The 23101-nt window shown below is 48.6% G+C and overlaps 2 protein-coding genes across 3 annotated transcripts in view; one reads left to right on the top strand and one right to left on the bottom strand.

Moving 5' to 3' along the window:
* Positions 1 to 11787, top strand: part of DCAF8 (DDB1 and CUL4 associated factor 8) — a 74447-nt gene extending 62660 nt beyond the window's left edge. Inside the window, exons 15-21 of the mRNA XM_012661846.1 lie at positions 2009 to 2081; positions 2559 to 2616; positions 3120 to 3227; positions 4626 to 4756; positions 8562 to 8681; positions 9084 to 9200; positions 9819 to 11787. Of these exons, the coding sequence (XP_012517300.1) occupies positions 2009 to 2081; positions 2559 to 2616; positions 3120 to 3227; positions 4626 to 4756; positions 8562 to 8681; positions 9084 to 9200; positions 9819 to 9935 (724 nt within the window). The 3' untranslated portion in view covers positions 9936 to 11787. The remainder of the gene's footprint in view (positions 1 to 2008; positions 2082 to 2558; positions 2617 to 3119; positions 3228 to 4625; positions 4757 to 8561; positions 8682 to 9083; positions 9201 to 9818) is intronic.
* Positions 11788 to 13300: 1513 nt separating this feature from the next.
* Positions 13301 to 22239, bottom strand: PEA15 (phosphoprotein enriched in astrocytes 15). Of its 2 annotated transcripts, none has more exons than XM_012661884.1 (4): positions 22032 to 22239; positions 15732 to 15905; positions 14286 to 14441; positions 13301 to 14137 (listed from the first exon to the last, which is right to left on the bottom strand). In XM_012661884.1, exons 2-4 carry the CDS (start codon positions 15901 to 15903, stop codon positions 14073 to 14075), a joined length of 393 nt encoding a protein of 130 aa, XP_012517338.1. In that variant the 5' UTR covers positions 15904 to 15905; positions 22032 to 22239; the 3' UTR covers positions 13301 to 14072. The 2 variants fall into 2 exon arrangements, with proteins under 2 accessions (XP_012517338.1, XP_012517339.1); XM_012661885.1 differs by having other exon boundaries at positions 15798 to 15905; positions 22032 to 22177.
* Between the last annotated feature and the right edge of the window lie 862 nt (positions 22240 to 23101).

Raw genomic sequence — 23101 nt, forward strand, 5'->3', positions numbered from 1 at the left:
CTATTTTTAGTAGAGACGGGGTCTTGCTCTTGCTCCGGCTGGTTTCGAACTCCTGAGCTCAAACAATCCGCCTGCCTCTGCCACCCAGAGAGCTAGGATTACAGGCGTGAGCCACCGCGCCCGGCCCTGGATATTCTCTTTATGCAGGATATTAAGCAAGGGATTATGGAGATACAGAGAAATATTCATTCATTTATTTATCCAGCATCTACTCTGTGCTAGATACACCGTTGGCTGGACATAGTCTCTGCCTTTAAGGAACATTTTGGAGAAACAGATATATAAGAATTAAAGATATTAAGTAACTTGCCCAGTATTACTCAGGTAGTATAAGTAGCAGGATTAGTATTAATATTAACATTTGAACTCAGATCCAACTACTTGAAGATAGTGGAAACCATGTATGCTGTTTTTTCTCACAGAGAAAGGATTAAAGACAAATGGAAAATTAGTATTTCAGGTAGAGGGAACATTATATGTAAGGACAAAGTAACAAGATACGATGCAGTATGTTCGAGGAAAGAGGTTGTTTTTTTTTTTTTTTTTTTTTTTTGGTGCAATGTATAGGATCTTGGAGAAGTGGTAGGTTGCCATACTAAAGGGTTTGAACTTTATTTAGTAGATAGTACAAAATCACCGAGGAGCTAGATGTGGTGGCTCACACCTGTAATCCCAGCTAGTTAGGAGGCTGAGGCAAGACGATTGCTCAAGGTCAGCAGTTCAAGACCAACCTGGGCAACACAGCAAGACCCTGTCTCAAAAAAAAAAAAATCAGTGAAAATATTTAAGCAGGAAATTTATATGAAATTTTGCATTTTAGACTTAATTCTGGTGACAGTATGAGCAAAGAAATCAGTTAGAAGGATACTATAGTAATCTAGGGAAAAAATAACAAGGGGTGGAGAAAGCAAATATAGTCAAAAAATATACCCAGGGAGTAGAATTGACAGGAAAGAAAGGACCTGATTTCTGGTTTGGCCACTTGAATTTAGGGTAGTGTTATTAACAAAGATTCAGGGGGAAAGGTATAGGCTTAGAATGAGTTCAGTTTTGGAAGAAGGAGAATGGGTTTGCTTTTGGGCATCTCAATGTTACACATAATTATAACATTATGGATATTATAATACATCCATTTGTTAAGTAGATAAAAGTCAAGAGCTCAGAATAAATGTGATCTGGAGATATAGATTTAAGTCATGTATCCATGAATAGGTGGTAGTTAAAACATAATGGAATTTGATAACCAAAGGAAAGTATAGGGTAGGGTTTTTTCCCCCTTTTGAGTCTCTGGCTGCTTTGAGAATATAGTTCCTTCTCCCCAGCACATAAACACAGTTTCTTCAGAGGTTCACATACTACTTGGGCTTCATGTTGAATTTTCCTAGTATAGAGTCAGATGAGAGCTTAAGCTGCTGGAGAACATCATCATTGAAGGGGTGGACAAAGAAAGAAAGACAAACCCATGAACAACATTGAGAAGTGGTTGGACATCAAGGAAAGAAGGTGTCTCAGGGAAGGAGTAGTGAACAGTGTCAGGGCTAGAGAAAGACTTGAAAAGTATCTTGTTGGATACTGCTGACTTCAGCCACAGAAGTTTCAGCAGTGAGTTGAAGACCAAAGCCAGGTTAGGATGGGTTGAGAAGTGAATAGAAAATAAGGGAGTGAAGATCTTGAATGTTGGTTGTTCTTTTCAGTAATTTGACTGCAAGGAGAAGGAGAGAAAAGGTAATAGTAGGAAAGGACAGTAGAAGGATTTTTAGAAAGTGGCCAGGTGGTGATTAGGAAGAGGTTAAGAAATGGACTAAATCAAACAAGGTCCTTGGAGGGGTGAGATTAATAACAGATGTCCAGAGATAGGCTCTGAGATTGGAGGAGACTGATGAGTGAGGACAGGGACTGGGTCTGTCTTGTTCCTCCCTGTATTTCCAGCACCTGGCATAATATTTGACATAAAATATGTGTTTCCACCCCATTGAGATTGCCATTTTCATTGCTTCTTCCACTATAGGATTTATGACCAGAGGAAAATCGATGAGAATGAGAACAATGGAGTACTCAAGAAATTCTGTCCTCATCACCTGGTAAGATTCATGAAGGGCCAGTGGCACCAGGCTTCCCTCATTTGACCCCAAGGCTGCGCCTGAACTTGTTGGTATGATGGGAAGAGCTTGGACTTTCAAGTCAGTAACCTGGATTTGAATCCTGGCTTTACCACTTACCAGCGTGTGATCTTGGGCAGTCACTTCACCTCTGTTAGTTTCACTTTTTTAAATAAACAAAATGGAGATAACAATAACTGCCTTGCGCCATGACAGTGAGGCCTAATGAGACAGTGTATATAAAATGGCTGGCACACAGCAGACAACCAAGAGAAGGTCCTGAGACTTTCCTCCCGGAGGTGGTCACATTTCATCAGTTGTACTCCTGTTTCTGTCTGTCTGTCTTTCTCTCAATTTTTGGGAGAAGCTATAGGGGAGTTTGAAAGAAAGCCTGTTTCCTGAAGGTGGTATAACAAATGGGGGGGTGGGGCATCAGTCAGTATCTGCTCCTTATTGCAGGTGAACAGTGAGTCCAAAGCAAACATCACCTGTCTTGTGTACAGCCACGACGGCACAGGTACGTGAGCAGGGCCCAGCTCCTAGGCTGGCATGCCTCCTCTGTCTAGGGAGCTGCTGAGCCAGTGAGGCATGTGCCCTCCAGTGCTCACCACTGTGCTATAGCTCCAAGTGGAGCAGCTGGGGAGTAGCTGCTGATGGTGAGCACGTAGTGGGAGGATGCAGCAGATGACCCTTGGAGATGCCAGGCACCATTTGCAGAATGCTGCAGATTATATTTGTCAGGGCCTGTCCTGAAACCCAGGCTGCTTGCCTGAGCAGGTTCTCATGCCTTTGGCTCATTACTGAGTTAATGGGTATGATTTTTTCTGAGCATTCTGCTACCCCTGGGTTGGCAGTATGTTCCTAGTCTACCCTGATTTGCCTGCTGTTCCAACTAAGATGGGTGCTATACCTGGGTTTTGGAGGGGGCACTGCTGGCAAGAAGCCCCACCCCAACCCCCAATTCCTGGTCCCTGCTTTTTTCAGCCTTTGCCTTCACTGCTTTGTTCTTGTTCTTGGCAGAGCTCCTGGCCAGTTACAATGATGAAGACATTTACCTCTTCAACTCCTCTCACAGTGATGGGGCCCAGTATGTTAAAAGATATAAGGGCCACAGAAATAACGCCACAGGTGAGACCGTCTTTTTAGGTTTCTGTGGCCCAAGTCTGTTGGCTTGGGGAACCATAGTATCTCATTGAGATTGTGCAAATGGAAACTATCTGAGAAGTAGGCTGCCTGTGTCACTGTGGGCAGTGAAAGGTTATCCTGAATTAGGCTAGAGTTACCGTGTTTTCTCCACTATGCTAGAGGAGAGGAGGGCTTAAAGAGCATCTCTCATCACTGCAGTGATGTTGCTTCTAATTGGTGGGCATAAGGAGACTAGACTTTTTTTTTTAATGATTTCAGGTAATTTCAGAATTGGCACAAATGCCTTGTTAGGGAGTCAGGGAAAGCCTTCTTTAGTTAATGGTACTGAATTGCCTAAAGTAGGGGTGAGCTTGTACCTCTAGGGAGGGAGAAGTAAATGATTCTTTTGAATGAGGCAGAGGAGGAGGAATGGTAGTAGTACCTAGCCCTAGATTGTGATGAAGATTAGTCTTTTTTGTTCCATGTCCATGGTTCCCAAACTTTGGGGCATATTGTAGTCACCTGACAATCTTTTAAAAACACAGCTGCCTGGCCTTAACCCCATACATCTGGTTGAATTGGTATGGGGTACGACTTGAGCATTGGGATTTTTAAAAGCTACGCATGTGATTCTGATGTACAGAAAAGTTGAGGAATCACTGCTCTTTGTTATTGTTACCACTGCTAACAGATATCTGCCATAATTTTGACTTGCAGACAGCAGTTAGCAGTTAGTTTTCCTTTTTTTCTTGAGCTGGTGAGAAGGGAGGGAAACAATCTGTACTTTGATCTCAGTCCACAGGCAGACAAAAGGAAGAGTGCCAGTCTCATGGCTGGTATGGTATTGACCATAATAGGTAAGACTCCTGGCTTAATTCTAGAGAGTGGAGCCGTGTTATTTGGAGTCCTGGCAACAAGCATAGTTCTCTTCCTTCTTACAAGCAATTGTGGCATATACCTTCATCAGTCTCAGATTAACTGATGACCCAAGAAACACAGGTACCAATGAAGTACACATATCAAGAATAATCCTAGGGCACAGGACAGTGCTGCCTGGGAATGGGCAGAGCTGGGGTGATTCAGGTTGGGACAGGTTAGGCATTAGTGAGGCCTGTGGTTGTCTGATAGGGTATAGACTAATGAGACTGAGGCTGTTGCTAAGGGACTGCAGACTCCTGCCCTGTGGAGCTCTCTGGGAGAATATAAATAGTCTCTGGAACTGGTGTGATTCTTGCAACTATCTATTATACACACATAATCTCTTGATTTGTTTTATGAAAATGAATTCTTTAGCTCTCAGCTGATTTAGAGTTTGTGAATAACTAAATTCCCTGTGAGATAAATATATATATAGGACTGATGCCAACCTCATGTGGTCTGTTCTCTCATTTATCATTTCAGTAAAAGGCGTCAATTTCTATGGCCCCAAGAGTGAGTTTGTGGTGAGCGGTAGTGACTGCGGGCACATCTTCCTCTGGGAGAAATCATCCTGCCAGATCATTCAGTTCATGGAGGGGGACAAGGGAGGCGTGGTGAGTATGGTGTGCTGGGCTGGCTGGCTCCCTAGTCTCTTCAGTGATTAAGGTAGGTTTTAGCAGAGCCACTGAATGTTCACTGTGACTACATGATACCATGTCTTAGAGGTGTGGCCAGCTAAGTTAAAAGGCAGTACAAGGCCAGGTGCAGTGGCACGTGCCTGGAGTCTCAGCTACTCAGGCTGAGGTGGGAGGATCACTTGAGCCCAGGTATTTAAGTCCAGCCTTGGCAACACAGTAAGACCCTGTTTCAAGGAGGGGTGGGGCGAAAGCAGTGTAGCCTGGAGGTGCTGAGGTTTTGATGGAATATTTTCTTCCTTTTCCTGTCTTCCATCCCTCTAAGGCATGGGTTATTGAAAGAGAAAGAGATCTTAGGGAAGAACTTACGTCCTGAGTGAGATAACATATCTCTAGGCATGGACCTTTTCTAAAAGAAAAAGCAGTGGAGGGCATACCCTCCTATATAAATGCTAAAGATGTCTCCATGTCTAGTCCTTTAGGTTGACTAAGTAGCAATCTTGTCTGGAACCTAGATCAGCAGATAAAAGTAGAAAGCATTTTTTGGACAACTGGGAAAATCAGAATATGGTTTATACATTACATAATATATTCAGTATTAAGTTTATTTGATTTGATAATCTATATAGGAGAATATCCTTTTAGGAGATACATGTTGAAGTATTTAGGAGTGAAATGTGCTTACATTCAAATGGGTACAAACATACACATGATGTATAAGTTTATATGTAGGGAGAAAGCAAATGTGGCAAAATAATTTTTTTTAAAAAGTGGCTGAGCAGCCTGCTTGCTATATAACCCATGATCCTATCACAGTCTGCCTGTCCTTTGAGTTCCTCAGACAACCTCTGTGGACACAGAGCAATAAGGAAGAGTGAGGATCGGATTCGGGAATGAAAAGTGATCAGCTCTTAAGATGTATCTGGTTAATTTTATCATCTTTTTTTCTTTTTCTTTTTTGAGACCCAGAGTTGGGAAAGAGTTCAGTAGCTTTCTGTAATTAGGCTTTTGTACTACAGAAGATAGGAAAGAGTTTGGAAGACTATATTGTACTGATTACCCAAGATAGCCTCGTTACTCAAGGCCTTTAAGGAATGACTGAGACGGCTTGATCTCTCTTTTAATTCCTTCTAAGCTGTGGGAAATTCATAGATCCCAGTCATCTCTTGATGAGGTTTATTCAGAAAGTGGTTTTAGAATTTAGAATGGTTCCTTGTAATCAGGATTCCATTCTTTCTTGTGTTTTTCTTGCCCTGGTATGAGGGTATTTCAGATTTTCTTCTGGTTTTCTTTAAATTTGGGGGACCTGGGATCTAAACAGATTTAGGACTTTTGTGGCCTGTGAATATAAATGGAGAGGATTCTGGAAGTTCAAGGTGTGTCTTACTCTTCCCTGCTTCATTTCCTACTCATAATCCATAGGTTCCCCACTGTCATCTGCAGTGAACAAACCCAAAACACTGGAGTCTTAATGAGATTCCTGCAATAGGCATGTAGTCAGAAGCAAGTCAGAAGGTGCCAGTGAATCCTTTCTTGATCATGAACTATTGTCTTGCATTCTGTTCCAGAGAGATGCAGGGCTGAATGCCCTCTCCCAGGCCAGCACTTGTCCGTTCTCCAAAAGCACTCTGCAGGCCAGTTTACTTTCGGCTCAGCCAGTACCAGGGTTTGATGATTAATCCAAGGGCTCAGGTGGGGAGGGCATCTACTTGGGATGGGTGGGCCAAGGCCTAAGTTATAGTGGTCCTAAGAGTGAAAGAGTAGAACAAGAGATACAGAGCCTACTCCCTGAAGTGATTTCCCTTTCTTGTTCTTGCCTCTGCGTAAGCCGAAAGATCCACATGGTCCTCACTTGACTCCCTCTGTTTTTTTTGTTCTAACCTTCAGCAGTGGAGGTCACCAGGCACCAGCCTCAATGTAGACTCATAGCAGTTCCATATCATAAAGCAAATGTTAGAACCAAAAGGGATCTTAGAAGTTGTTGTCTACCTTGCCTAGTCTGCTGACTCTGTTTTTGAGTCTTGTCTTTGTTCCCATTCAACTTCACAGGGTCAAGGGTGGGGGATGATGTCAGAGGACAACTCCTTAGTCTCCCAAGAGCACTTTGATGCTTGATCCCATTCCCTGCATTCCCCAAGCCCAGTCGTCTAAGGCCAGAGCTCTTTTCTCTGCTCAGGCATTATTGACAGGATAAGTCCTGGCATTCAGACAGGTCTGGTGAAGTGGCCAGGTACTCTGGCCCAGAAGTTCTGTCGGCTCCCCCAGCAGGCTCCAACTCAGGTACTATATGTAATTTATTCTCTTGTTCCTCTTGCCATTGGCTTTGTTCTTAAGTTTTAAGTTCCAAGGAATTATTCCCCTGGGCTATTTTATTTTGCTGACTTATGCAAGCAGAGCTAGCTCAGAGTACAGATCTATAGCAAGGGCTTATCAGAAGATGAGTAAGGTCAGGTTGTGTGTGTAAGTTGTCGCATATCTTTTGATAATATTTCTAGGCAGTGAAGTTTTTTCCTAGTTCCTCCTCATACTCCAAATGCACTGCCTAAAAGAGCCCAAATAAAAACTTCGCAATGAGCTTATATGTAGAATGAGAAAAAGAATGGACTTTACTTCTAGGCTCAGACTTAGCTTCAGTCTTTTCTGAGCATTGGTTTGTTTATTTGTAAAACAGAAGTCAAAGAAAGAAGTCCGTAGGTCAGCTCTATTTTCCATGTCTGCCCTTGGCTTCTCCTCAGCTGCTCTCTGCCTGTGCAGGCAAGGCAGGGGAAGCTGGTCCAGAAAGAACTAAAAGAGGCTTTTTGCCAGGGGTTGTTTTCTTGGACTCTAGGGCAGCTGCAAGGCGGAGTGCCTTTCCTGTGTGTTCCTCATCTGACTAAAAGCTTGAAAATGCTTTAGCAGTTAGATCTGGGACTAGCTCTTCCGGTGGGGATGGGAACTGCCCTACCCTGCCTTGCCCTGTTAGGGAAGCTCCTGTTTCCAAGTCAGACAGCAGGGGGCATGAGTGCTTTCAAATAGAAGGAAGCTGCCTGAGCCACAGGCCTGCCTGCCATAGTTCATTCCTTCTGTTCAAGAATGTACCCAGAGGGTGGCTGAGATTGAGGTTGTGGGGCCCCAGGAAGCTGCCTTGTTGTACCATACTGCCCATAGTTGAGCTGTTGTGCTGTCAGGGCAGGTAGCAGGATGTTGCCCCCTGGGATGTGCATGCTTCTCTCAAGCAGACGTGAGCCTCTATCACCTCCACCCCCTAGCTCAGCCTCCTCTTCTCAGCCTATGTCTTCCTCCAGTTCTAGTAAACAGTGCCAAATGAGTGTAATTGTTCTCTGACTCTTCTCTGGGGGCTCAGTGGCAGCTGCTGCTTTCTTCATTTTTTAAAATTTATTTGCCACTTGGTGAAAGCCACTGAGATGGTTTTTTCCAGCCTTGGACAAGTTGGAGCTTTGGAATCTGGAGTGAATGAGGTCATCTGGATCTTGCTGCGTTTTTGTGAAGCTAGCAGTAAGCTTGGTCAGTCACTCGCCCACCCCTAGGGCTATATCTGGGGATGAAGCCACCTCTGACCTATACATAGGAAATGATAGATGTGCCTCATCTTATACCCAGTCCGTGTCTGGTGTTTCCTCTACTCCCAGGGCCCTTTGGCCTAGGCTCAGGATGGGTGGGCCTGCCTTTCCAGCAGCTGCCTTAGCCCCGATCAAGGGCAATTATTTGGCTCAAGGTGAGTAGTGGTTTTTAAACCCTACTGCCACACACCCCTGAGCCTGTATTTTCCTTTCTTCATAACCAGGTAAACTGTCTTGAGCCCCACCCTCACCTACCTGTACTGGCAACCAGTGGCCTAGACCATGATGTGAAGATCTGGGCACCCACAGCTGAAGCCTCCACCGAGCTGACAGGGTTAAAGGATGTAAGTAGCTGACTGCAGAAGTTCTGTTCTCTCTACTTTCCACATATTGTTACCATTCTTTGTTGTCATAGGAAGGAGTAATTTGCTGCCCAGTTCTTTAAAGGTACTGCTTTAAACCTCCCCCCCGCATTCCTGTCATTGCTGCTGTAGGAATAGTCCTACTCCAAGGGGCAGCTATGAAGTGCCACTAGTTGGGAGTAGGTTGGGGTAGGGAGCATCTTCAAGAATTATCCCATTTTAAAGCCTCCCACTTTCTCAGTGGCTGAACCTGGGGCATCCTTCCTAATCTACTCCACTTCAGCTTAACGGGAAACTTTTATCGGGATTGAACACCAGCCTTCTTGATCAAGTCCAGGGTTCCTATACATTGCTGCCTCCACCCCCAACCCTTTTGGGTTCCAGGTGATTAAGAAGAACAAGCGGGAGCGGGATGAAGATAGCTTGCACCACACTGACCTGTTTGATAGCCACATGCTCTGGTTCCTCATGCATCACCTGAGACAGAGACGCCATCACCGGGTAAGCTGGGGTTGGAAGTGAGCTCCCAAGGGCAGTGACCCTCTCAAGAGGGCTAAAAAGTTGCAGAGTAGTGGCTTTAAGGAGAAATCAGGTCTTGGATGGGTTTCCTGTCCATTGTTCCCTATCCCCATCAGATCCCCAATACAGCCTTGGAAGAGCCCACCAGCAGAAAAAGGTAGTGTCTGCTCTTACTCTCCATCGTCATCTAAGCATAGTGCCATCTTTGTAAAGGCAAAGGCAGGAGTGTGGGGAAGGAATTAAGAAGAAATAAGTCTCAGGATAACCCTTCTGTTTTTCCTTTCATGCCAAAAGAAGTCCAGGAGAGGGGTTGGCAAACCGGCAGTTGACATGCTGCTGGTTTTTGTAAATAAAATTTTACTGGAATGCAGCCACATCCATTCTGTGTATTGTCTATGGCTGCTTTCATGCTACAGTGGCAGAATTGAGTAGTTGTGACAAAGACCGTATGGTCTACAAGTCTAAAATATTTAGTATCTGGCCCTTTAAGAAAAATTCTGCTGATCCGTGTCCTAGAGCATCTGAATTCTAGCTAAGACTTAACAGGCTTGTCCTTGTTCCATTAAGGGAAGTTACTAACAAGCCTTTCCCATCCCACAGCGCTGGCGAGAACCTGGGGTTGGGGCCACAGACGCGGACTCTGATGAGTCTCCCAGCTCCTCAGACACATCGGACGAGGAGGAGGGCCCCGACCGGGTGCAGTGCATGCCATCCTGAGGCCTCATACCTAGGTGGGGCGGGCTGGGCTACCAACCCGATCCTGCCTGGGCAACCCTTTCCTCGCCCGGGCCCTTACATTCAGCAGAAACGCACTTTGGACTTTTGCTTTAGATAAAAGAAAGACATCCCAGGAGAAAGACAAACCAGAAGGGAATAAACCAACAGAGTACCTAGGAATGGGAGTTGAGCCCTGAAATGGGGTTCCATGGAAAGGTGCATAGGACTCAGCAGAAATAGCCTCTACTCAAAAGCCTCTTTTTGGGGGGGAAGAGGGGAGCCTATTTTGTTAACTGGTTTGGGATAGAGTATGGGGTTTCTTTTTCTTTAATCTCCCTTGTTTCTTGGGCAGGGGGGTGGGGGGAACAACTGGCTATTCAGTACCAAGGAGCCAGAGTGGGGGGTAGAAGTGCCACTCTCTTTGGTTTAGGTTTTTGACCTTTTTTTCCTTTGTTTTTTAAAAAGTCTATGACAGTTTCATTGTTTCCCCCCCAGCAACCCCATCCCAGGATCCAGTTTTTTCTGGGAAGTCCTTAGAGTCCCTAGACATCCCACACTCTTCACTGTCCTTTCCACCTCATTCATTCTCTGTACTTATCACGGTGTTTTGCACTTGATTATGTATCCTTCACTCTCTTCTCTTCATCCCATCACCCCCTAAATAGGTTAGGTGAGTGAGGTTGGGGAGAAGTGGGAGGAGGGGCAGAGGTGGAGAAAGAAGAGGAAGGATGTTACCTCTTCTGTTATTTAAAAAAAAAGTTGTTTGGTGGCAGCCATTTCCCTGTCCCTATCACTGTTAAGAGGCCTAATTTTATATCTATAAATATATTAAAAAGCAAGTCAAAGTTGGATGTATCAAGGTAAAATTGTCAAAGTTTAAATACCTATATATTCTCTATGAATGCAATAAAGGGACTTAAAGGAAGAGCGAGCGAGAGTAATGATGTGGAGGTGACACCTGGGGTCAGCTTACCTCTGTGTATGGCCATTGAAGACTGGGGCTTATCCCTTAGGTTTTAGGAGGCTCAAGAATGGAAGGATGCTCCGTTCTTCCCTTCCCCACTTCCCTGCCTTGGTGTGGGATTTGGGAAAAACAGGAAATTTCTCTCAACTCTTTGCCTCATATCTCCTACCTCTCCTTAAGTCTTATGGGGGTCCCCAGGATGGCTCTTCTAACCTGAGGCTGGCCTGTCTTTAAAACTTGACTGAACTATGACTTCAAGAAGGGTGCCGCCACTGCAGACTCTTTCTGGTACTGTTTATGACAGAAGACACACACATGCACACACACAGTCTCTTACCTTTAGCTGCTTTGATTCTTTAAGCCATCCAACTCCATGCCAGCTCCCTTCCTAATGGAAGAGTGAAGGGAAAGGCTTCCTGGGTTTGACTTTATACCATATATCTTGGTGTTGAGGAACAAGTCAGTAATCTAAGGATTGATTATGGTGGCTGTGATTTGGGCACTTGTCCTATCACTGGTCACTGAGTATGAAAGTCCCAGTTGAATTCTTGCCCTCAAATGCTTTTGCTGCTATTTTTTTTTTGCCCTCAGTTCCCACAAGATCCAGTCAGTAATTCTGCATCCTGGGACAGTCAGTTTCTACTAAACCAGGCCAGGAAGGAGCGGAAAAAAGAGGATGGTATTCTCAGACACTCCTTCCTCCTGCCCCTTTTCCTAGCAGCTCTCAGATCAGTGGTTAGCTGCTGCACTTCCTCCCTGAGGTAGAGAATGTGTGGTGACTGAGTGGTCTGTGTTCCTATTGCTAGTGGGGTGATGGGGTGGGTTGAAAACCATGCACTCTGGAATTTGTTGTATTTTCTCTCAGTAAAGCTTTTTTTTTTTCCTGACTGCTGCTCTGTGTGGTATGTGGTCCATTCATTTATGATGGACTGTTTTTGCTCCTTTCAATGTAGGTACCTGACCCTACCTTCTCACTTCTGCCCATGTTACAATTTTAGCAAGTCCAGTCTAGGATATGCATGCTTCCGGTGCTTGGGCTCCAGCTGGTGACTTGTCCATTTAGCTCAGTGATACTTAGAAGGTAGGGGCAGGATAGGGGGATGATGATATATTTCCCCAGCCCCTGGTATAGGCTACAAAGCGGGATATGAGGATAAATATTGCTCCCCCTCCCTTCCCAGTGATTCAAAGGCTCCAAAATTCTGGTCACTCACAGAAATTTTAGAATCAATCAGGTACAGTACAATCAATCACCTTTATTCCAGGGTTAGAACAAGGCCGTGCACACTGCAGACAGAGGAGCACAGGATGGGGCAATCTCACAGCAATATAAGGGGTGGGTGGGCAGGTTAGTCTTTTTAGATTACTTTGCCTTACAGAGAAACTATTAGACTCTGCTGAGAATAACCCTGTCTCTCTTCTCCCATTTCTTCCATAAGTAAGGCTCCTATTCTCACTCTTATTCTCACATAACGTAGCCCGAATGGAAGGACAGTTCATTGTTATTTCCCCCCTCCCAATTCTACAGGTATCTCTCTCTTAAAGGAGAAGCCAGACAGGGCTGAGGAGACTTGGGAAGGTCCTTTAAGGCAAAACCGTGGAGTCCTCAAGGTGTGTGTGTTAAGGCAGGTGTCCGCATCGGTGGCCAGAGGGGATGGGCAGGCTGGACCGGGCTAGGAGTCAAGGGTACTCTCTAACCAGTCTGGCTTCTTCCTTCTTCCAACAGCCAGCCCTCCCCTACCACTAAAAGTTTGCTCCTACATCATAAAAGCTTCTAACTTCAACTTTCTCTAAATAGTCTCTGAGATTGCATATGAGTTTAATTTTTTTTTAAAAGCTTTCTTTTTTGTTTGGACTATGTAGCAATTTGACTCTGCCACTCCCTTTACTGTGGCATTCCCCTCCCACCCCCGCTCTGGCCTAGACAATAAGTTAATGCTAGACACCACAAAAAAAGGGCAGACATGGCAGTGCGGGTTTAATATACATATACGTAGAATATATATGTACACACAGTTAGCACGGTCGGGTTGGGTAGGGGCATCTTGGGACAGGCAGGAGGCTGGGGTCACTCAGTGTACTCTAGTGACTTGGCTAGGGAGGCCATCCACAAGCCCAAGGGTCCAGGATATTAAGTGAGAAGGGTTACTAAGTCCCCTCCTGGATTGAATTGGGGTGGGGATCAGTGCAAAGGAAAACACTGTAGTTAACTTCACTTCTTTCTGGCTTGGGATGTTCTAGACCAAGGAGAAAGGGAGGGTTGCCTGTTGCCTGCACAAATCACATTGGGACCCTATACGTGGGGGCAGGATTGGGGTTAAAACCTAAGGATCTCATCCCCAGTTTCCCTAGGTTCGAAGTCAGTATATGCAACAGTCTGTGTAGGAATAAAAAAGTGGAAAAAGCGGGCCCCCTCCCTCTGCCCTCATCCCCATCTCAGGCTCAGTGGTGTATGTTCCCAGCATAGTCTCTGCAGAGCACAAGTGGGTGGGGCATCTAATGCTGGCTGCTCCATGGGTTTGATCTTAGGGATCAGGAAAGGATCCAGTGGTTTCTCATGAGATCCCTGGCTCACACCCATCCTAGGCCCAGGAGAGGGAAGCAGAAAGGGACTGCTGGCACCTAGGCCCTCCAACCTGAGGAACAGCAAGAAACTGGACTCTTCCGTCAGTTTATCATGAGGGTACAATACTGAACTCTGGCTTTTCTTTGCCCCTTCCAGGTGGGAGTTGGGTGGCCTCTTCACCTTCCCTCCCCACTGCTTTTCCTTGGATCCATCTACCTCTCCCATCTCACCCCCACCTCAGCTCCTCAGTGTAGGAAAATGCAGGTCCCTTCTACTTCGCACTTTAAAGAAGGGGAGGGGAGAGTGGAGGAAAGTGCTAATTTCTATTTGCATAGAAATAGCCCCCACCTCCTGTCCTCCTAGAGTGGGGAAACTAAGCCCCCTCCAGCCCCTGACCCCCATCCCCTCGTAAGGAGGAACTAGATGAGCTAGACATACAGACATACAGCCAGAGCGTGCGCACACGCACACACACGCGCACAGTAAGGGGGTTAGGACCAGGTTAGTAAGTGGGTAGATGGGGGAGAGGCTTGCCCCCTCTCCGGGAGGATGGGGGAAGGAAGTGGTCTGATGAAGGTCCAACCTTCCTCCTCTTCCTCCCCCTTGCTCAGGCCTTCTTCGGTGGGGGAGCCAATTTGATGATCTCTTCCTCAGAGGGCTGCCGGATAATGTCTGGGGGCAAAAAGGGATGTGTCCAGGGATAGAAGTTGTGGGAGATACCAGGCAGGCCATTGAGCATCAGCCTTCACTCTCCCAAAATTCAGGGATAATCGATGGGAGTGGGCAGAGGTGCAGCTATGTTAAAGGCATAGCCTCTTACCTTTGTACTTCTTGGCACTGGGAATACGGGTTAGCTTGGTGTCCAGCTCATCCTCCTCAGAAATCTTCAGAACACGGGTTCTGTAGTCAACCACCATAGTGAGTAGGTCAGGACGGCGAGAGATCTCAAAGATGTGCTCAATGTAGGAGAGGTTGTCTGGAGAAAAGGCAGGAGAGATTGACAGTCAGAGTTAGGCTGTGACAGTCATGTTCCCCCACTCTACCAGACTAGTGTTCTGGAACCAAGGCTGAGTTCCTCACATTGCTTATGGGAAGGGACAGCACTAACAGAAGAGGGGCTACTGAGCCAGGAAAAGAAAACTAAGGTGCCCAAACAGTACAGAGGACTATTCCCAGAAGGGCAGAGAGTTAGTGAAGTTTCTCAAATGTAGATTTAGAATGAGAGATTTAGGTTAGATGCCAGGTCCCATATTGGAGGGAGGGGACAATAGAAAAATTAACTTGCCTTCCAGATACCCCACTCCCACCCTGTCCTTTTTCTACGTTCTCTCCAAGTAAGTATCAGAAAGAATTTGCTGGCAGCACATGTAAGACTGGAGGGGTGGAATCTTAGACAACCTAGGAGAGATGCTGGGTCTAGTGAAAAAGGTTATTCTGAATGAGAAAAGGCTTGGACACCACCAGAAGGATGATCCTCCATGGCGTGGCCAGTTCCAGGAGATGACAGATGCCCATAGACTTTCCCTGGCTCCTCCCCTCTGAGTGTTGCAGTAGTCTAACTATAATACGTCTTCCTTCAGCCTCCCTGCTGTCCACACTACAGTCAGAATAGCATATCTGAAGGGCCCTGAGGTCATTCACCTCACCCATCAAACACCCTGTCACTCAAGGCCCACTACAACAGTCTTAACTTACCTTCTCAGCCACTACTAAACATACCCTATGTCCCAGTCAAGCCAAGCAGGACACTGCTTTTCCAAACACACCAGATACTCTCTCACCTCTGCGACTGTGTTCCTCTGCCTGGCATGCCTTTTTTGAATCCTGCCCTAGAAACCCCACTTGCTTTCCAGGGCCATCTTAAACACCAGTTTCTTCCCTAAAGCCCCCAGCTGCATGGGATTGCTCTACCTGTAGACCTCCTCCCCCTTCACCCCTAGCAGTAGTCTCCAAAAGTGGATAAGAAAATGTTAGAACTTGTGGTTTTATCTTAAATTTACCACTTTTAAATTCTGTTTTTATTGCGTATGTGATAATAGCACAGGAGTATCTGAGTAACATTTTTACTGACAAGGGGCACAATGAAAAATGTCTAAATGTCAAAACTGTATAAAGCCTCCTATACTTTCTTAGAGTATCTCTCTTATTCTGTCTTGTCATAGAGGGGTACGCTTTGTGTATATAAGAGTTTTGAGCTCATCTCTATCTGCTGAATGAACTGAGCTGGAAAGGCTGATGGCAGGATCCCTGTGCTCCCCTCCCCCACCTTTGTCCAGCTTGTTGTGGCTCTCCAGGAAGCTAAACCAGGCACTGCCAGTAGTGATCTCCTCACTCTTTTCACTGGGGATGTCCTCCTTGCAGGCTGACTTGAGCTGTTCCAGATCTTCAAGGGTGATGTTGTTGGTCAGGTCCTGGAGAAGGGTCCCGTACTCAGCCATGACTGGGTTGGGAGGCAAAAAAGGGAGAGGAGTTGAGCTTAAGATATGGGGCAAGGCGGGGGGATCTGGCTCACTCACTGGCAACTACCGCATCCCCCCACTCTGCCCTACCAGACATGTGCCTAGAACATGGAGGTTGGGTGTGGCCAGGGCTGGAGGGAGAAAAGGAAGACCTAGGGAAGGTGGTGGGGGTAGACAGGAAGAAACTTGGAGCTAGGAGCCAGGCTGGAGCCTAGAGTGACAAGTCATACCTCCTTCTCCCCACCATCTTTTTCTTCTTTTACCCCCTCTAACAGTAACCCTGGCAACAGTTCCCCTGACTGAGGAGGCGGTTACCATAGCAACCTGCTCCCGACTTTCTCACCCGCTGTCTCCAAGTCCCCCCCAGAATCGCCCCACCCACCTGCAACCCCTCCCCATGTCAGGAAAAAAAACCCAAAACACTCAAAAACAACAACCAGGGAGAGGCTTGCTGTGGCAGTCAGAAGCTAAGAAGGAGGAACTGGAGGGGTTGGTAGGAGCTCATGTTCTAGCTTCCATTCTTCCCCAGAAGCAAAGGGGTCCCTCACTTCAACTCCCCACCACCCTACTAATGACTCATTTTGGATGGATGCCTAGTTGCTTGGTCTGATGGTTCCCTGGCCCCTCCATGCTTAGCCTTGTATTCGTCATTAGGGCTTGAGGTGGGGGAAGCAGTGGGCCACCCCCACCTTTGTAGAGCCCATTTTCTCACTTGATGGTTAGCAGGCCCCCACTTAGCCCTCTCTCCTAGCCTTTGTGCTGTGCCTGCAGCCCCCGCGCCCAAGAATACCAAGCGGCTGCCTCTGGCCCCTTGCCCGGTTCCCAGGCTGGCTGGGTGGTGGGGGGAGGGGAGGGAAGGGAGTTAGAGGAGTTTAGATGCTGCTCTGGGAGAGTCTGCTGAAGGGGACTGCTACTCCTCCTTGCATCAACATCCTGCTGGCACTGCCTTCAGCATAGCCTCCCATAGGGGGCTGGGCAAGGCCAGGTCTCATCTAGGCCTCACCCCCATCCCTCTATTATGATCCTTAGGTCAAAAAGAGAACATTCAAGGCCTGTCTTCCACTAAGATAGGAACTGGCTAAGACAGAAGAAAGAAAGTTGTACCTTAGAATGAACTTTCTGGATTTGATAAAATGTGAAACTCTACTGGTGAGCTCAAAAAAGGGACTTACTTTCCATAATGAGTATATGTTTCCTTTTACTCAGAAAAGCAAAGTATTTTTTAAAGGTAAATCATGTCATAAACACTTTGTGGATAGGCCAAGGGGTGGGCAAGGAGCTAGATGAACTTGTACCTATCTGAGGCTGCCCACAAATCACCCCAACATTGGGCTAGGAAAGTGGCAGATCAAAGTGGGCTGGTTGACACACTCACATTTTCCTTCCTTCTCCCCCTCTACTGCAGGGGAACTGAGGCAGAGGCATGGCCACTGCAAAATAAGAGGTATGGACCCGTAAGTCCCCATTCCCAGCCCCCTACTTGGACCAGAATAAACAAGCCTCCTTTGGTGGCAGGCACCGTGACACAGACAGACAATGAGCCAGACAGCAGGGCTAGCACGACCCCTGAGAGAAACGGGCACACATAGGCACAGCCAGGTGCAACCATACAGAAGGGCCCAGCGGTGGCCCTGCCAGGCCGGGCCGGGAACAATGCTCTCTGACTGTCAGCACCAGGAACTGTCTCGCCTTGAAATCTAGGTCACAGCAGCAGGCTCTGGAGCCCAACCCCTCCCCTCCTCCACTGATAATCCAAGGACAGAGAGGGGGAGATGTAGATGAGGAGGATGATGGGAAGGGGCTCCAGAGATGGAGATAAAAATGGGGGAGGTGAGGAGAGCTGGAAGGGAAAGGGCAGCACGGGAAGGAGACAAGATGACCCTGCCCCAATGGAGCAGATCCTAAAAAAGGGGACAGAATTTAGGGTATTATTCCCCTGCCTTCACATGGGAAGAGGAGTTTGTAAATATGAGAAATCCTGTGGGAGGAAAGTTTTGTGTGTGTGTGTGTGTGTGTGTGTGTGTGTGTGTGTGTATCTCTTGGGAAGAGTTAAGATTTAGGTCTCTGAATCTAAAACACAGATCTGCAGAGGAGGTGGGTGGGAAGGGATTAATGTGTGTAACACACCCACCCACCCACAAAGGGGGGGCAGTGGGTACGATATTTCTGAGAGAGTGAAAGATACAAGGAGGCCCCTAAGAGAAATGGGGGGTGGGAATGTTAAAGTGGCAGAGGACAAATGTGTGTGTGCCAGTCTCCTGGGGATGCTGGGTATGGATTTGGGTACCTGGAGGAGGCAGTGGCCGGGTATCGGTCGGTGTGTTCGGATGTGTCCTGGTAATGGAGGGGTGCGCGCCAGCCCTGGATGTGTGGCTGTGCGTGCGCTGGCTGTGAGTACCTGTGTGTCTGCATGTGTCGGAACCAGCCAAGAGTATGTGTTAAGAAGGTATGTAACCACCGGCTCACGTCCAGAGGAGGGAGAGGAGCCCACATAATGGAAGAAGAGAGCTGGGGTTGGGAGAGGGACAGACTGAGGCTGCAAATGAGGAATGGGGTGGGGGGAGGGAGCACACCATCCGCAACTAGAAGGCTATAGCCTCAGTTCAGCTGTTACCATAGCAACCTCAGTTCTGGGTTCCCCCCCGACCCAGTGGTTAGGACAATGATACCACTGGATGGGAGGAGTGTGGGGAATGGTAAGAAGGGACAGAAAGGATAGGAATAAGGCCCCCTGAGGGAATAAGAAAAGGCAGCCTGGTTGCCTCCCTCCCTGGGGAGATCCATTTACCCAGGCCTGGGTGTGGCAGCAGGGGCAAGGGCAGCATTGTTTGGGGGAAATTTTCAGGTTGTGGGGAGGTGGAATCTCCTTACATGGCTCTCAAGTCTCACTGATCAACTGTTGTCCCTGGGCTGGGCTGGCCATGGTGAGGCTTAGCAGAGCTTGGCTCTTTCGTCTTCCATATCACTTTCCTCACCAGAGATTCAGAATTCCTTAGAGCCTATGGAGAAGTCTTCTACCCTCTGGGCTCTGAAAAATCCTCCTGATCTCTGGAACAGTACAGAGGGCTGCCTAGGAATCACCGGGCAGCCTGGGCGGAGGCCATTCTTGGGACAGGATACCAGGGCAGGAACCGGAGCCTCGGCTGCCAGGAAGTCAGTCCCTTTCCCTCCCAGCTTTCTGTGCTCTGTTCACCGCTTCCTCACACCTTCCTTCCTCCCTCTCCTCGCAAGCTGGCCCCAGGCAGAGCCCTGATAAAGGTCAAACCAACTGAGGATGCTGGGGAAGAGGGGCAGGAGGTAAGGATCATTATATGCTGGCCTTTTAGGGTAGGAGTTGGGAGAATGATAGGTGGGCGCTCCATGGGCACTGAGGGAGGAAGAGGCAGGCCTGGGGAGTGCTTTGAGAAGCCCGGCAAACGGGATAACCACCTGTAGAGGAGGTGACTGCACCAAAAGAATTTCTGTGCATTTTGACTTTAATTCATGGTAGATTGTCCCCTCTCCCTAGCATTTGGTTCCAAATCCTCAGTAAATTTAAGAAGTCAGAAGGAAGCCAGAGGATTAGGAGTTGCTGCCCCTCCCTCCTTCACATCTGTTGCAGCTGCCTAAGGCTGAGGGGAGAGGCCATCCCACACAGCTGCAAGGACCTGGAGGTCCCTATAATAGGAAGGAGGGGGCTCCCAGGCACTCAATCTGTCAGTCTTTTGCCTGCAGTTGGGGGAAGTAATAAAGGGGGGGCAGACGGGTGGGTAGGGAAAGCTTAGGGTTCCAGCTATCGTATTTTAAATTATATCCAGGCCCCAAATTCAAGTAGTCCTGTAGTTTATTTCCTTTAATATCATACTCGATTGACTTCTTCCCTAAGCTTTTATCGAGCTTTGGGGGGGCGATTGGAGGATGTCTCTTTTCCTGTAATAAGGAAGATGACGAGGGTTTTGAGGCTTCCAAGTCAGCCTGGGAATGAGGGAAGGCAGGACACCTGGGCCCCAAAAGGTTCACTTCAGTGCAAGAAGCAAAGTGGGTTTACCCCTGAGCATGAGGACAGGGACTAAGCCTTCATCACTTAGTCTAAGAGAAGGGCCAGACCCAAAATGGGGCATCAGGTGATACCTGGCATTAGGTCAGGCGGGCAGAGGAGGGCTGTGTGATGGTGAGGGGAGGAATGGCACCTGTCACTCGCCCTAGCCGATCTCTGTCTCCACTCATCTGGTTGTGGCACTTCCTGCTCCTATTTCTGTCTCTCTCCCCCATCTCTCTTCATCTATTTCCTCCCTCTCTAGTCTCTCAGTCTCTTTTCCTCCTTGCCTTTCAATGGGCTTTCATCCCTTCCAGCTTTTCCTACTCACACATCCCACTTGGTGGTAGCCATGAATACTTAGGACTCCTAGGTTCTGTGATCAGCATCCTCATCTGAATACTCAGAGCTACTATTGGGAAGGGGTGAGCATCCCTGCTGCAAAAGATAAAGTTTTAGTGGGAGAGGCCTGGAGGTCCAGTGGTTGGCTCCCTACCGGCTTGGTGGAGAAATCCATCATGACATTGTACTTGAGGGTCTGTGTGATTTGGGTGAGACACTGTTATTCTGTGACCCCCTTCATGCATGATAATACACACACACAAGATGGGCACAGGTGTCATAAAAGTGAGGAACAGGCAACCAGGGGAGCCTGTAGCCGAGGGCATCACTGGCAATTTCTCCAACAGTGTTTAGCCACAAAGGAAAGAGCAATTAAAGCTAATCTCTTTGACAGCCTGGGGGCCAGACACATGGTAAACTAACTAAACAAACATATTCAGCATGTTTCCCCTAACTCCCTGTGGTCCCACCATCCTGCTTTCATCCTCCTTAATTTCTGAGCCTCTATAGTCCACTCTCCAGCACACTTCGCACTCCTCTGACCATCTCTGTCACACTTCCTCTCCCTGGTTCCCTATCTCTGGCCCTCTGGCCCTTTCTTGATGTCTGTCTCCTTCTCACACACATTCCTCTCATTTTCTCTCTGACTTGGGTTCCATCCTTGGCTGACTCATTCTTTTTCTCCCTCTCCCTTTCTTCCACCCTCCTCCTCTATCCCTTGGCCACTCCTGGCCAGAAACTAGCCACTCCCAGCACCCTAAGCTCTAGCTGGACCCAGCAAGAGAGGTAACCAGAAGCCCCTCCCTTCTTTCACCCAGCTAAGAGGACCCCGGCTCATTAGCCCTCAGCATACTATCTCCTTGTCCTAGAGGAGAGAGATCACAATTTTCTCCCATCTTTTCCCACCGTTTTAAAGAGGGAAGCCAGGGGCTGGGAAAAGCTGCCCAGAAAATCAGGGTGGACACGGGATGGTGGCCCTTTCTGTCCACTCAGCTGTTCTGTTAGATTGATGACATGGAGCCCACAGTTCAGTAGACTCCATATGGGAGGCAGTGGGGGTGTGGTGGGTGGTTGGATGCGTAGTGCAGGGACGTGTGTGATTTGGTGTGTGTGAGACGATGTGTGTAAGAGTCACATGGGTGTGTGTCACTGTGCTGGCGTGTCTCTTGAAGGTGTGCTGTGTGTCCCTGTCAATTTTGAAACGGATTCTGTGATATTAATCAGGGCTTTTACGTTAGATACATCACTCATCTACACCCCCCGCCGCCGCCCCGCGCTTTCTTCCCTTGGGACAAGCTTTCGCCAATCCCACCTCTTGCCCAGGGGCACTGGGCTTGGGGGTGAGGGCACATGGTGTCGGCGGGCGGCGGGCCGCGGAACTGAGACAGGGCTGGACCGAGGGACGGCCAGCGGAGGCGAGTCCGGAGCCACAGCGGGCAGGGAGGGGCGGGAGCTGGCCCGGCCGAGCCGGCTGGGCGGGAAGCAGGCTGCATCCGAATCCCCAGGCCCGGGTCCGACTCCCAACCGCCGTTCAGCGTGGGATGGGCGGCCACAGCCACGCCGCCTCCAGCGCACAGGCGCTCGGGACGCGCGGACCGAGGATCGGACCCCGTGGGGCCTGATACAGAGCGGACCCTTCCGGGGTCCCCACGTTCCCCCATCTGGCCCCCCGGCGTCCCGGATCCTAGTCCTTCCAAGCCCAGACCCCAAATCTGCCCCCCGCGACGTGTCTCCTCTGCACCCCTCTCACCGCCTCTGGAGCTGAGCGCTCAGGGCGCGGGCACTCCCGGGTCCCCGGTTCTTGAGTAGCGTCCGGAGCCTCCTCCTTGGCTCCCGCCGCCGCCGCCGCCGCCGCTGCCGCCGCCGCCGCCGCCTCTTCCGCCCGCGGAGCCGGAGCCCGAGCCCAGCGCCGCCTCACTCCACCCGGCTGGCCGGTGATGTCAGAGCCGGGGAGGGGCGGGGGGCGGGGAGTGGCAGGAGGAGGGGGAGGGGAGGCAGGAGGGGGCGGGCAACCGAGGGGCTGGGGTTCTGGAAGACTCCTAGGATGGGGGACGGAATAGGGTGGAGGGCTGGAGTAGGAGACGCTGCTGCTTTTTCCTAAACTGCGAAACAATTCTCACGTTTAATTCTTTCTCAGTAGGTCATCCTCCTCCCCTTTTAGCGTTTGGATGACCGCGGTGGCTGGGACCTCTGGGAGGCACAGAGTAAGTTCAGGTTTAGGGGTTGGGAAGGCCTTTGGCGGGTGGATTTTCTTAACCGCTTGCTTTGGTATTGTAAAAACTTCTTTCCTTGCCTTAAGGGTCAGGGGCGCAGTAGTCAATGACTGATAGATAGACTTAACCACATTGGGAGTGGAGGTAGGAGGTCAAGGCAAGCAGCAACGTGGAAACCTCCTTAATTTGATCTGGAGCCATGGCTCTTCTCTTTCCAGGGTAATGCCAGAGGGCCCCTTTGTGTTTCTCTCACCTTTCCCAAATATACCCCCTCCCGCCTTCCCCCCATGATGTAATTTTATTTTCTGGGGAGAAAAAGAGCAGCAGTGAGCTCAGCATGCAAATATAGACAACTTGCAAAGCCACACTTAGCTCTGTCTCCTAGCTCTGCCCCACTGCCCAGGCCCAGGGTGGCAGCTCTCACTTCCCCTCCACCCGGGGACTTTCCTCCCCCAGATTCTTAGCCAGACTGAAAGAGGAAAGGAAGAATTGGAGACATATCTCTTTTCACCCCCATCTCCAGCCTAAGGGGTCTTGCCTCAACTCTGGGCAGGGTCTGGTTCTAGGAAGAGGTCTGAGCCCTGGGTGGGTCCTTCCTACCAAGAAC

The sequence above is a fragment of the Propithecus coquereli genome, unplaced genomic scaffold (genome assembly GCF_000956105.1).
Source record: "Propithecus coquereli isolate 6110/MARCELLA unplaced genomic scaffold, Pcoq_1.0 Scaffold74, whole genome shotgun sequence".
Lineage (NCBI taxonomy): Eukaryota > Metazoa > Chordata > Mammalia > Primates > Indriidae > Propithecus > Propithecus coquereli.

What these genes read in the sequence shown, in the direction of transcription:
- PEA15 (XM_012661884.1), bottom strand. Translation starts at nt 15,903, where the DNA reads ATGGCTGAGTACGGGACCCTTCTCCAGGACCTGACCAACAACATCACC. An exon ending in CCACAACAAGCTGGACAAAG is followed by an intron (nt 14,442 to 15,731) that starts GTGGGGGAGGGG and finishes CCTTTTCTCCAG; the next exon opens with ACAACCTCTCCTACATTGAG. An exon ending in CAGTGCCAAGAAGTACAAAG is followed by an intron (nt 14,138 to 14,285) that starts GTAAGAGGCTAT and finishes TTTTGCCCCCAG; the next exon opens with ACATTATCCGGCAGCCCTCT.